This window comes from Camelus ferus, chromosome 5 (assembly GCF_009834535.1).
Source record: "Camelus ferus isolate YT-003-E chromosome 5, BCGSAC_Cfer_1.0, whole genome shotgun sequence".
In the NCBI taxonomy this organism is placed as follows: Eukaryota; Metazoa; Chordata; class Mammalia; order Artiodactyla; family Camelidae; genus Camelus; species Camelus ferus.
The window spans coordinates 43841458-43856822 of NC_045700.1; the positions used below are offsets into that span (position 1 = coordinate 43841458).

The following is a 15365-nucleotide window of genomic DNA, read 5'->3' on the forward strand; positions in this document are numbered from 1 at the left end:
ACATTCTCGTGGGGCTACATCTGTTCTATTTTTTAAATTTTTATTTAATGAAAGATCAACACTTAAAATCACAAAATATCTTTAGTGATCATACTGTTATTTATGTGGATTTTTTCTTTCCCTACTGTTGACGTTTAACTATTTTTTCTTTTCTGGTCCTGATGATTCCTTTTAACCTTTTGTATTTTTTTTTTTTTTTTTACTTATTTTATTATAATAGTGTTTGCCACATCAAATCCTTTTAGAGCAAGGCAGGGTGTGAACAAATTAAATAATTTTATAATTTAATTCAATACTAATTATAGTTTTTCAACTTAAGGATAAAGATAATTTAGGATATCTTAAAAAACTAGCAGTTTCTCTGCATTTATTTTAATCATGATGGGTGCATTATGATTTTAAAGGTTTTTTTTTTAAACTATAATTGTAGTACCTAAGTAGAAGTCTTTAAGTTTCCTACTTCTAAAAGGAAAATTATATACCTCACTGTTTTAAACAGAAAATAAAAATTTGTGTGTAACAGTTATTGGAAAGAGGATCTTGCTTATGAGAATCCAAATGAACTCACCTCATATTGTTGACCTTTGCATCATTAATTTAGATAGCCAAGTTGCTTGCCACTAGACCATTTTTAGCGGACTGACTCATTTTTATGATTCAGTTTTCTGTTAGTTCAATAAACATTTTCTTGTAGTAGCCTTTATTAGAATATCTTCTAATGCTTTATGTATTTGGAAGCTTTCATCTTCATTTAAATCTTTTTTCTTAGCTGTTTCCTTAGTGATGAAAAGTTCCAGTTGTTCCTTTCAATCTCTAACAGCTGCAAGAACAACTCTTCTTTCCAAACTAGCTCTCCTAAATTCCAGTTGTTAGAGTTGGTATCTATATTTAGCTGGTGGGATTAAATTGCAAAGGCTTCAAGCTGGGCTAAGCACACTGATCTGCCTTTTTACTGCTAGACCTGTGTGCTGTGAGGAGCTAAGGCCTTAGTGTCCCCTTCCTTACCTAGGTTACTCACAAAATGGATTCCCAGCGGGAACTCGCAGAGGAACTGCGGCTTTACCAATCCACCCTTCTTCAGGATGGTCTAAAAGATCTCCTGGATGAGAAAAAATTCATCGATTGCACCCTAAAAGCAGGTGACAAAAGTCTTCCTTGCCACAGATTGATTTTGTCAGCTTGTAGTCCTTACTTCCGTGAGTATTTTTTATCTGAAATTGATGAGGAGAAAAAAAAGGAGGTAGTATTAGATAATGTGGATCCTGCTGTACTTGATTTAATCATTAAGTATCTATACTCTGCCAGTATTGATCTCAACGATGGAAATGTGCAAGATATTTTTGCATTGGCCAGCCGCTTTCAGATCCCCTCGGTGTTCACTGTTTGCGTTTCTTATCTTCAGAAAAGACTTGCTCCTGGTAACTGCCTAGCTATCCTAAGATTAGGACTTCTGCTTGACTGTCCAAGACTCGCCATCTCTGCCCGTGAGTTTGTGTCTGATCGCTTTGTACAGATTTGTAAGGAAGAGGACTTTATGCAACTGTCTCCACAGGAGCTGATCTCAGTCATTTCAAATGACAGCCTCAACGTAGAGAAGGAAGAAGCAGTATTTGAGGCAGTGATGAAATGGGTGCGAACAGACAAAGAAAACCGGGTTAAAAACCTTAGCGAAGTGTTTGATTGTATCCGTTTTCGCCTTATGACAGAAAAATATTTTAAAGATCATGTTGAGAGAGATGATATAATTAAAAGCAACCCAGAACTCCAGAAAAAAATCAAAGTTCTCAAAGATGCCTTCGCAGGCAAACTCCCAGAACCTAGCAAAAACGCAGAGAAGGCTGGGGCTGGTGAGGTAAATGGTGATGTTGGTGATGAAGATTTACTTCCTGGTTACCTGAATGACATTCCCAGGCATGGAATGTTTGTCAAAGACCTTATCCTCTTGATTAATGACACAGCTGCAGTGGCTTATGATCCCACAGAAAATGAATGCTACCTTACTGCACTGGCTGAGCAGATCCCCAGAAATCATTCCAGCATTGTTACCCAACAGAATCAGGTATATGTGGTTGGAGGACTATATGTGGATGAAGAAAATAAAGATCAGCCTCTACAGTCATACTTCTTCCAGGTAAGAAAGGCTATTTTCATGTAAGTAGAGACATAAAAGAAAGGCTGTTACTCACCGTCCTGTTAGCTGATTTCTGAATTATTCAAGAGGCTTGCATTGCATTTTATTCTGCTTGACATCCTTTTCCAGTCCCTTGCATTTTCACTACTTAGAGGGCTGACAAATATTTAGATCAGTTAACTGCTTGTTAATATTCAATAAAAGTTCTGTTGATGAATGAGGTTCTAATTAATGTATAAGTGATGGCTCATGATTTTCTTTCTGCTCTTTAACCCAAAATGTCATGTTTATCATTGATGGTGACTATAATGCTTTAAAGCCCAGTATTTTAATAAAAACTAAATTTAATCTTGTATTCTCTTTCTGAAAAATAGCTTACTGTATTTCCCAAAATCAAATTACTTTACACATTACAAAAAAAAAGTTATAACTGATCAGATTTTCTACCTTTTCCTAAGTTTCCTTGAACCAATTCAAAATTCCTGGAGGTAGCATTTCATCTCTTATTTATGGTTACTGCCTAAAGTATAATTTTGTTGAAAAGGAAAAGAACTTGAATACATATTTTACACACTTTGAATTACCTTCTAGGAAAAACTTGTCTGCACAAGTGTCGCTAATTTGAATTGATTAATTGTATTTAAATTTTTAAATTTATGATAATTTTTATTTATGACAAATGATCACATTTATTTGGATCAGAGTTGTACTTAGACATTGTTACAACTTAATCTACTTTATCAAACCATAGACGTTTCCAAGAAAGCAAATCCTCCTAAACTAACAGCCTCTTTGTAGTTTGTTCGAAAGGAGTTTGTTTCATATTATCAATGTATTATACTTTATCAGTTTATGATGGAATCAGTGACTTAACCTTCATCTTCAATAATCCAGTACCAGTACTTTATAGCATACAGATAGTTCAAGAGTTTGTTTAGGTCATAGGTCTAGGGTTTATGGGCTCTTGAGTTGGAAAGGCCAAAGATAAGTAAGTGTAGAATGTCATACCACAGTCACTATGTGCTCTCAAAGTGTGTGACATACTGTGCACTGACAAAATACACCCTTTAACCAGCTTTTTCTAATATTGAAAAATGTAATTGTAATAATACATGTTAACCATGCTTCTTAATTTTCAAAGTTCCATTAAAGAATGTTAACCATGAAATATAACAATAAAATAGAAAGTGTAATCAGAACTATTTGAATGTGAGCTAGAAATTTTTCTAAGCCCCAATTTTAAATTCAGATACACTTCAGAAAGGGCAAATTCAATTGAAAAGGCAATAATTATATCTAGGAGTAAAAATGACATCAAAACATAGACAGACAGACAGACAGATACCTAGAAACCATAGATCCAAAGAATATTTATAGCCTTATCTTTATTCTTTTCCATCCTGTTAATTGCCCTTACTTTTATGACACAGCCTCTCGTTTCTGGTTCAAGAAACCTGCTTGATTGTGCTGTATACTGGAAATTGACACAACATTGTAAACTGACTATAACTCAATAATAAAAAAAAAGAAACCTGCCTGATGCTCTATATAGCTACAGAAACAGTTATGCAGAGTTGAAAGGGTCACCTCCCTGTCATGTCCCATGTCTTGCTCCTTTTAAAAGGCATAAATAGTGGAACAAGATGCCAGGATAAAAACATCTGACCATAAAAGAGGGTTATGACTCACAAGAAAACATACATATGAGAATTTCAGGTTTTAAATTTTCTGCTTGGTCACTTCTGTTTAAAATGTATTAAGTTAGGATTAATCTGACCTTTGATTGTATACTAGAATTAGATTATGAGAATTTCTTTACCTAGGTAAGAGAGGGTTTTCCCCATAAAATTAATAGTTTCATTAAATCTTTGAACAGCACTACATCTTAAAGTAATCTCCGTCCAAACTCTAATTTTAAGGATGAGAAAACTGGAGCCAGAGAGGTTAAATAGCTTGACAGCTCATCTATTTAAGAAAAACAAAAACAAAACACCCTGGCAGGCAGTCTACTGTCTCATTTGTTGTTGGAAGTGTCCTAATGGGGGTAGTATGGGGTGTAAGCAGTACTGTGGGCAGTAAATTCTCCTATTTGGGATTAAAATGGTTGCTGTTCCCATTTTTTAAAAAACTATGAATTTATACAGCTTGCATTGAGTATCACTCTAAAGCTCTCTGAGCTTCGGCAAGTTATTTAACCTTTCAGTGCCTCAGTTTCTTCATCTGTAAAATGGAGATAATAAAAGTACCTATCCTAGAGGACTAAATGAGATTATCTGTGTAAAGCATTTATTATGAAGCCTAACAGAGTAAAAACTACCATAAATGTTCATTATTATTGCTACTAGACTACACACCACTTTTTTGTTAAAGGATTTTTTAAAAAAAAATGAGAATATTAGTGATCACAATCTAGATGTAGAAGTTAGTGAATGCAAACTAACAATGCACATGTGGGAATTAAACTTCTCATCTTATCTAGTTTTAATTAGTGCTTTGCTTTAACCAAGGTTACTAGACCAGACAGGGATAGGCTTCCATAGGGACCCCTCTCTATATACAGCCCTTAATATCTACATATATTCTTGGTATTCAATTATTCTGGGTTTTATTCGTTTTTCTTCTGCTGTATATAAGTAGCAATAGAGAGAACAAAAAAACCTGTGACGCTCCGTCAGAAAGCAGTTTTCTTGGGCCTTGGTATCCTAAAATGCAAAGTGGAAAATCTTAAAATTACCAATAGTAAGTACTAAAGTTGATGCCAGCTATACCAGAATCACCTATCCCAGAGCAAGGATGGGCTCTTGGAGGGCTGTCTTATGCTTGCAGGATTGGCAGAAGCAAAAACAATCAGTTACTTCCTAATATAAATTGGAAAGAGAGAGAAAAGGGTATTTCAAATAACTCCCAAAAAATAGGTTATAGGGTATAACACCTGCGTATATCCGAAGTATTAAAGTAAAGCATAGAGAATCTAAAAATGCTGAAGAAAAAAGATAATGTTTAACACCCCAGTTGTCTGTGAACTGAGCGACAGGTCCAGCTGTTCTGGGTGCTGGCTTGGGAGCATGTTAAATATAGCACGCAGAGGTCACTCACATACTGACCCTCCCTATGGTAGCTACATCTCTTTTCCCAGTGTCCTAAAAATACTATGATTCCTTGTTCAAACCTGAACAAGGCAACGTGGGGAGAAAATTTGACAAGAAAGCTCACAGTTCTAACTAATCTCTGGTGACTATTTTTTTCTCTCTTTGCTTTCTTGAAGTTCTGCAGATTTGGGTACTTTTAGCTATTTTGGTAAGCAAAGTAGATTTTCTCATTTTTCTTGGCAATTCAGAGGTAAAATATGATCCTTCTGGATTGTAGTTTTACTTGTGAGATCTTTGACTATCTCAATGATTGCTAAACAATACATAAAGTGCATATTTTCTTGGTATACCTGTGACAAGCTTCACAATTCCTCACATATTTTTTCTTTCAGCTTGATAACATAGCATCTGAGTGGGTTGGACTTCCACCTCTGCCTTCAGCCAGGTGTCTCTTCGGTCTGGGAGAGGTAGATGACAAAATCTATGTAGTTGCTGGTAAAGACCTTCAAACAGAGGCTTCACTGGACTCAGTATTATGCTATGATCCTGTGTAAGTTGGCATGACATTTCCGTCTCCTAAGCATTTAGGTAGATGAGTGCCTGTAACATATTCATAATTTTAGAACCTGAAATTTACTGAAAGCATATAAATTTTATAATCTTCTGATTTTAGGGCAGCAAAATGGAATGAAGTTAAAAAACTTCCTATCAAAGTCTATGGCCATAGTGTGATTTCACATAAGGGGATGATATATTGTCTCGGAGGAAAGACAGATGACAAGTAAGTACCCTAAAATCTCCTTATGGCTTATATCCAAGTGACTTTTTATTACAAGGGGTCCTTCCTCTTTTCACTTGAATCTACATACTGAAATGTGACTTGGTTCTCACCTACAGTATTTTGGAAGTAAAATTTCAGAATAAAATTTTTTAAAGTTATTGGAAGATATTAAATATGATTTATGAAGTAAAACTGCATAAAATTTTAAACTTGCTAAAGTAAATTTGTATATACCCAGCATATTGCTAGAAATGAACTTATCTCCATTATAAGCATTTTTACAGTAAAAAAGTAGCATTTAGGAGCATAAGCAAGTCTTTTATCTGGCTAATTTATAATATATAATATTTTACCACATTAAAATTGTGGGCTTTTTATTCACTTAGCCATCAGTAGATAAAAATTAAGTGTATGTCTTTAATGTTATATTTAAAATATTACTACTAAAATAATAGTGTATAAAAATCATGGATTTGTGCTTCACATTCATAACAGAGAGTTTAGATAGTTGAGTTTGAAACTGAAAAGCATGGTGACTGAAAAGGGGGCAGTTCTTTCTCAGCAATGCTTCCACTTATTTACTCCTAGGCAGGTGATATTCAAAATATTCAAAATTGTAGAATAGATAAACAAGATTACACTGTATAGCACAGGGAAATATACACAAAATGTTATGATAACTCACAGAGAAAAAAATGTGACAATGAGTGTGTATATGTCGATGAATGACTGAAAAATTGTGCTGAACACTGGAATTTGACACAACATTGTAAAATGATTATAAATCAATAAAAAATGCTTAAAAAAATTTAACAACTGGTCACAAACAGGCACTGATCAAACAGAACAGATGTACCTGGTATACCCACTAGCGCCCAGTCTCTTGTGAGAAAAACAGAATGACGTTTCATATAAATGATTTCTAGGTACTTCTCAAGGGATAGGTAATTAGGAAAAATCTTATACCCCAAAGGGAGAAGTGAGTTCAGAGTGCTCCAGAAGTCAGTTAAGACAGTAGCTTGTCTGGTAAAAGGAAGATTTTCAATTTCAATAGTGAGAACAAATTTTCTGCCCCTGACAACTCTGCCTAATTTGGCTTGTCTTCATTTGCTAAGGTTATTTAATTAAGAGATGTCCAATCCTGGAAAAGGAGTCAGCATTATGAATTTAAGGGAAAAATCAGGAAAGGAGAGTAAAAAATGGAAATGTGCTAGAATTAAAGAACTCTATATTCTGGAGTTAATAGTGGTTATTAGTTAATTTTAATGACATATATTACAGAAAACATGATTTTAAAAAATCAATGGGTTTTCATACAATCTATCCATCTTCAAAGATAACATATTCTGAAATTTTGATACCCTCCTTAATGCCAGATAGTCCCATCAAATAAATATTTAAAGGCAGGCCATAGTATAAGCGTACCTAGTGCAAAATCTTATTTTGGGGATTTTTCCTGAATAAATGGAATGGAAATTCTGTATTACATAGTGACCCTGCCAAATGATTTAAATTGTTTCCTCCAAGTAGTATTAGTAACTAGGAAATGGATATGTCAGTAATAAACATACAGGTTTTGTCAGTAACAATATATTAATCTTGAGAATATGATTAACCAAGACAGCATTGCTTGACAAATGCCAAAGTCAAGAACTTTAAAGTAAGTCACTACCTAAAAGCAAGCACTGAATTATACTAGTTATTGCCACTAAATTTGAAGAACATGATTTTGGATCATGATCTTATGAAGAAGTTTTAAGATAATATTCATAGTCATATATTAAAGGAAATGTTTCTGCTCCAGATATGTGGTCTTTTATAAAATTAAAGAAAAAAACTGTCCTCACAAAGAGTTGAGGTTTTGTTTGGTTGCTTTTTGGCTTTACCAAATATATCCAGTTAATCAAGTATAATTTGAAATTCAAACTCCCATCAGTAAATTATAGATAACTTTAAGAAATCAGAAGAATATACTAATAAGGATAATTCAGATAAGTCCAGGTTTTTCTGGTAGCATTTAGCATATAAAATTGTTCTCATTACTAATCAGCTCAGATGGCTAGCTGTCTAATCTGTAGTCCCAGATTTCTTAAAACGCATTGGTGTATTAGTGGTAGACTAAAATGAAATGAGTTGTCATATTACAGTTACATTTAAAATAGGTGCATTCACAACCTAATCAATTTTTAACTGACTCATCCCTAGGATATTCAGATAATGAAATAAACTTTTTTGTTACTGAGACACAATAAAGGGTTTGTGACTTTTTTAAACTCTATTTATGTCTTCTGTTGAATTTAGTAGCAGACAGGATTAAAATGTACTCTGTCTGGGCCTCTAGGCAATTGCCAAAAGTAAAGGACCCTACTTTCCAGTAGTATACTTAAGCTATAAAATAGTTTTTGCTCAGATTTGGAATTGTCCTTTGCCTGGTGACATGTTCAGATAAAAACTACATTGGAATTTTTCTTATCCTCTGCTGTACTGCATATTTCAAATGAGAAGCAAAGCTAAATGATTAGTGAAGTTGCTTCTTTCAAATCAGGAATGTTCTAAAGGGACCATTTTGTTGTGTTTTATGTTTACAGAAAGTGTACAAACAGGGTGTTTATCTACAACCCCAGAAAAGGAGATTGGAAAGATCTGGCTCCAATGAAAACCCCTCGTTCCATGTTTGGAGTGGCAGTCCATAAAGGCAGAATTGTGATTGCTGGAGGTGTCACTGAAGATGGTCTTTCAGCTTCAGTTGAAGCCTTTGACCTTGTCACCAATAAGTAAGCTACTATATCTTACTACAGTGTATGAATCACTGTACTTTTTATTTTTAATTATGGATAAAAATTATGCTTTCTAATTAGCACATGGGGAGAGGAGGGCAGGGAATCAAGGACTGAAGTAGTATCTTATTTGGGGTTTCTTTTGCTGGTACAGATAGGAAACACCTAACATCTTGATGCATTATATGTGTTTGTAATTTGGAACACATGACCCTTAAGTTAATGTGGAGTGATAAATTTGTTCTTACTTGTTGTTAGCTTTGTGAATTTAGTCATGCAAAGGTAACACTTCTGAATAATTATATACACAGAGACAGATATACATGTCTCTGCAGGGATATTTGATTTGAAATTTAAGGATGAAAAGACCCATGTAGTTTGTGAAATTTGTAAAGCACGAATGTTTCAGATGTTTAATTCTTTTATGTTCTTTATAACTGTCTTCAAATTTTCACTTTAAAGCTTTTATGGCTTAAAGTTAATGTGAAAAGATATTTGACAGATGTTCTTTATATAGAATTAGTCTTTTTCAAATTTTTAAGCTCACACATTTGGATGAGTATATAGTTTTTATACTCCTAGTTTAGCAATGAAGAAAAAATTAGAGCACTATTATTACTTTTTTAAGGAACAATGTATGCCTGATTATAAAACAGACTTTAGTTAATCTGAAAATCATGAGGAAGTTTTATGGAATAAGATTTTTATGATCATTAAAAATTATGTTTTTGAAGACTATATAATGTAGGTAAACATTTGTAAGAAGTTAAAGAAGCAGCACACAAAATTGTAAATACTCTATGTTCTTAGTTATGTTCATAGGTATAGATAGATGTTTGTATTTAAATTTGTATGCTTTTTTAAAAATGACAAAATTACACCAAAATATTGTTTATAATTATGTCTGAAGGACATGATCATGGGTGACATTCATCATCTTCTATACTTTTCTATATTTTCCAGATTTTTCCACTATGTACATATATTATTTTTATAATTAGAAAAATGTTTAGAGAAAAATTATGAGGGCCATCTTTAACGTCAGAGTAATGGAATAGAGAGCTATCAAAATGACTAACTCATTCTAGAGTCTTGATACTCCCCAGCTAATTTGATTGTGTCTTTAGTTGTCCTGTTTCATATAGCTATTAACATTAAAATGTTCCCTTAAATCCTTTATTGAAAAGGATGAAATATAAGTCATTCAAAAGAAAATTTCCAACCCTAGTTTCTAAACTATCCTTCTCATATGCTTATTAAAAAGGGTTTGGAGATTTCTTGAGAAATGATGATTAGAGTTTTTAAAAATTTGTATTAGCATTCAAGTAAAATCCAACACAGTAGGACCTACAAGCCCTAGAACTGCCCCCAAAACCCCACTGTTTATGGCACACAGTTTGATAACCACTGCTGAAGGTGCTAACTGATGAAGGTAAAATATTCTAGGATTGACATACTGAGGGCTTTAAAATCTAATCTGGTACTTCTTTCAAGTAAAGGGACATTTAGATATTCTCCAATAGCAAATTTAATCTTCTAGTTTTGGATGCCTATGCTACTTGAATTTTTAAATTATAATTTCCTATAATTGTTCAGTAAGTACATTTGGCATTTTAAAAAGTTTTACATTAATTGTATTTTCTGTAACTTTAATAATTCCCAGGTGGGAAGTAATGACTGAATTTCCCCAAGAAAGAAGTTCCATCAGTTTGGTCAGCCTGGCTGGATCTCTGTATGCCATTGGTGGTTTTGCCATGATTCAGCTGGAGTCCAAAGAGTTTGCACCCACTGAAGTCAATGACATATGGAAGTAAGTTTTCTTCATTCCAATTTTATGAACCAAATGTTAAGTCAAATAACTGATAAACAATTTTGAATTAAACAGTGAGCCAGACTTTCCCAAAATGTATGCTACTTCTTGGTAATAGACTGAACACTCTTTGAACCTAACTGAACTTTTACACATGCTACTTACTTAATCAAGTATTGCTTCTAATTAGCTGTGAGGTTGGGAAAGAACTTATTGGGGCCCATTTCTTAATCAGTAAATTAGAGTTGGACGACTGATCCTCACATTCCCTTCTAGCTTTAAAAATATAAAGCTCTAGGCATCCAGTAGAGCAAAGGCTACCTCCAAACCTCTTACCTTTCTACCTGAGTATTTTATTTCCTAAGAAAAGAGAATTCTGAAGAAATATTTAACCTCTTGAGTTTTCCATGAATTCATTAATTCTATTTTGAATCTAATTTAAATAGTTTTCCAATTTTTTGAGAATTCAGTTATAAAAGCTTTTTTATGAAAAAGAAAAGTGAAAAGTAGCAATCCATTTGACCTCCCAGATAGGTGCTGGGCAGATCTCCCACGTATGACAGTTGAAGTTGTTACTCAATTGAACTGTTTTATAGTTAAGCTTAAAATGAATGTATTTTAAAAGAAGGTGTGCGTGTGTGCGTGTGTATGTGTGTGTATTTTGCCGTAGTTTCTAATACAGTGAATATCATATAGAAACCAGTATATCCAGAAGTCTTGGGAGCAGAAGTGTACCTTGTGTCATGGAGGAGAGTCACACAGTCGGGGCAGGGCATGTGGTATATAGATATTTGGTCACCATCAGGACACCACATGTGTCTGCTGAGTGGTCCATGCTGCCTTCAGTCCAGGCACTGTGCTTGCTGATCTAAGTTTACAGGAGGTAGATCTCAGTTTCCTGAGGTGAGCATGAGTTTCTGCTGTATACTTATCCAGAAACTGCCAAACTTATGCTTTACCTCTCATCTTAAAGGCCAGCCCCAGTCCCAAGGCTGGATGCCCTTACCTGGCCTGTCACCAGATTGTCCAGAACCTTGGAACTCAAAGTATGGTCTGTGGACCACCTGTGTTGGCATCTTCTGGGAACTTCTTAGAAATGCAGAATCCCAAGGCCCACCCCAGACCTACTCAATGAGAACCATTTAAATGAGATCCCCAGGTGATTTGCTTGCACATTTAAGTGTAAGTACAGCTTTGGAAGAGTGATCAGTGAAGGCATACCACTAAGCCTGAAACTAGAACGTGGATAACATATGTTCCATACCTGAACCAGTGATGCCTTATTCCCAGCTGGTGAACTGGAAGGCTGAAAGGCCCATAGCTTAACCAGTTATGGTTGAGACATCATTTCCTTATGTTGTTGTAATAGTAAGTATCTGTGCAGAGGGCAAGAAAAAGTGGCTATAAAAGATTTCCAGGGAGGAAAGAGGTCAGGCTTAGTAAGAGGGTGAGAGATGGGGGGAGACTGGAAGCAACAGAAAAAAGTATAAAATAATGGAGGGCTGGGAAGGTTAGGGTTTTGGGAAAACAGGGATAGGTACCAAGAGTGAGTAGGCAAATCACTTGGGATGCTCTTAAAATATACCAGTGCCTGGGCCTTCATGCAGACCAGTTAAATCAGAATTTCCGCATGTAGGGCCCAGGCATGAGTATTTCCCAAAACCTTCCTAGATTATTCTAATGTGCAGCAAGAGTTGAGAAACACTGATGTTAAGGAATAGTGCTATCAGCTGAATGCCACATGAGCCACTCTGGTTCCTAATGGTGGTCAAAAGCCATGTTGCTTCAACAGGAGGAAATTGTAGGCAGCAAAGGGAAGTATAACATCTCCTGCTAAGAGTAGCCCTTATATGGCTGAGGGCAGCCTGAATGAGGGATTCTCTCTCATTATGGTTTCTTTTGTGATTTGGGCAGTGGTTTTCAAACTTGCTTGCTCTTTGGAATCACCTAGGGAACTTCAAAAAGTACTGACACCTCTGTCCCATTTCTGTTGATTGTGATTTAATTGATCTGGGGTATGGTCTGGGCTTTGGAACTTTCAAAAGATTCCTTGGATGATTCCAATGTACAGATGGGTTTGGGAACCACTGAATTTGGGAAAGGCAAGAGGGAGCATTCATCATTATCTGCTTGGCTATAAAATTTTAAATTTAGGAAGAATTATTTTCCATTTGGTTAATAAACTTTGGAGCAACTTTAAAAAATCCTTATGCCAAGGCCATACTCCATACCAGTTAAGTCAATCTCTAGGCATGAGACCCAGGCATTAGTATTTTTAATGTCTCCAGGTGGTTCCAGTTTGCATGTCAAGTCTGAAAACCAGTGATCTGCAGTGGTCCCAAGGAAGCATCAGCACCACCTGGGTACTTGTTATTTTCAGCCTCACCTCAGACCTACTGAAACTCTGTGGGTGGGGGCCAGCAATCTCTGTTCTATTTTAGGGAATCTCTATTCACACATGCAGAGATGAAAATAAGAGATGAAAACTATCAGTGTACCATATTTTGTACCTATAGACCCTCTTACTATGATATGAAAAAATTTTTTTTCCATTTTCATATTTTTTCTTGAAATTATTCCATTATTTAGGATTGGCTAAGCTGAAAGGAAAAATATATAACTGTCAGGAAGCAAATGTTTAAGCTTCATTTAACCTCAACCTCTGCTTAAATGTGGTCACTTTTTTGTTAGGAGATTCAAACCGTTCTTTATTGAATTTAAATTGTTACTACAAATTTATATAGATAATTAAGATTCTTTCCTTTATTAGCAGTAAAATATTTTTTCTACTTTTCTCTATATACAAATCACTCAGTGCACAGTAACTGTTAAAGAGAATTAAATTTGGTCCATTATTGAAATTAAGTCAGATAACACCTATCTTACATAGGCATCAGCTGATTTTAAAAATTATCATTTTAAATCTCATTCACTCATCATAGAACGATTTGGGGGTATTTCTTATGTGCCAAGTATTAATAGATGCTAAGGTAAATAAGATTTATTACTTGCCTTCAAAAGAAACTTTGAACTTGTTGAGGGCATAAATATAGGGAAAAAATTAAAACAGAATGAGAATTGCTATAATAGATACTATATAAGGGACAATGAGAGAAATAAAGAGAAAGCAACAAACTTCTTGAGGAAGGCAAGAAAGGCTTCAGAAAGAAGGCAGAGATTGGGAGTTTCTCATGCAAAGACTGCATTCCAGGCACTAGGCAGAGGAGAGGCACACATTTCAAAGGAATTCAAGTTGTCTGTATCTTTAAAACCCTGAATATTCAGAGAGGATGACCAGGTCTTTCCTAATGTCAAGTGCAAAGTCTAAGAGTAGTCACACAAGACAACAAAGGGGGAGAACAGCTTCTTACACAGTGCCCACTAGTGTCAGGTGTCATCCTGGGCACCTGTGGATGGGAACAACTGAAATCATAATCAAGGTGACTAATAGACCTTGCTCTTCCCAGTTCTTACTCTTTGCTGATCTTGGCTCACAGAGACCAGCCATCTTTATCAGTCCAAAGATGAATGATGAACTGTCTAACTATTTATTATTCCTCATCTTTGGACAGCCTTTGATTCCCAGAAAAGGCTTAACTGCCTAAGCATCCAGATTAAATACAGTACCAGTAGTTCGGGAATATGCTCAGAGAATGCATATTCTGGGAGGAATTCAAGTGTTATTCTACCAGTCAAGTGTATCCTCCTCTGGGTAAAAGACAGTAGGGTTTTCTCAAAGAACCACATTTGTGTATTTAACACAGGGAAATCTATAGAACTATCTCTCAAAAACTATTTATTGATTTCTTTTTTTTCTCCATTAGGTATGAAGATGATAAAAAAGAATGGGCTGGGATGTTGAAGGAAATACGTTACGCTTCAGGAGCTAGTTGCCTAGCAACACGGTTAAATCTCTTCAAACTGTCTAAACTATAAACAAGAAGGTGAAAAAACGTAATAGACTGGGAGGTGGTCTGTTTGGATAATAGGGCTTTAATTTATTGTTTTTAAAAAGCCTATACAGAGATTCATGTAGAAATTATTCACTATGTTACTGTCCAAGAGATTAGCAGTGGGCATCAAAACCTCAATCAAAGTCACTGAATCTTCAATGTAATGATCAGAGCCTAAAACCATTTTCTATTAAGAAATTAAATATTAAATTGAACAGATTATTTCTTTTGTTAATCAGTCTAAATCAATTGTAAAGGAGCTTCCTAAATCTGAATTATTTTCTAATCCTTTCGTTTCCATTGCTAAGGTATCTTTACACTTATTTTCTATTACAAATGAAATTGGAGAATGAAACATGTACATCTACATTTTTAAAAATGTTTAAAATAGCAAAAATCTTTCCCTGTGCTTCAAGATATGACAAGAATTCTGTGCATTAAAGATTATACGTCGTGAGAAAACTGGAAATGCTATTTGAGGAATATAATAAATGGGTATCATTTGAAGGGGAAAAGTCTCTAAGTAAAAAGTCAAATTCAAGTTGTCTTTTTTCCTCCATTCTTTTTGCGACACTAGTATATTGTTTGTCATTTAAATCAAATTTAAAACTTTAAAGATATAAAGCCAATAAATCACATTCTTCAATTTATTAACTGCAGTTTCTGTGGTAGTAGTATTGGGAGGTGTCCTTAGGAAATGGATTGATTCTTCCACTGCTGGGGCAGAATTTGGGGCCAGTGGGTGATATGGAGGAGGGTGTATATTCATTGGTTTAACTTTTATCTATTCTTTCAATGAAAGACCTATCTGTCAGCAAATTTCT

General features: G+C 34.8%; 1 protein-coding gene across 1 annotated transcript; it reads left to right on the top strand.

Moving 5' to 3' along the window:
- The first annotated feature begins 895 nt into the window (after positions 1-895).
- Positions 896-15082, top strand: KLHL41 (kelch like family member 41). Its single transcript, XM_006182853.3, has 6 exons — positions 896-2131; positions 5613-5770; positions 5894-6001; positions 8590-8775; positions 10442-10588; positions 14413-15082. The coding sequence occupies exons 1-6, from the start codon at positions 1022-1024 to the stop codon at positions 14522-14524; spliced, it is 1821 nt and encodes a 606-aa protein (XP_006182915.1). The 5' UTR covers positions 896-1021; the 3' UTR covers positions 14525-15082.
- The last annotated feature ends 283 nt before the right edge of the window (positions 15083-15365 follow it).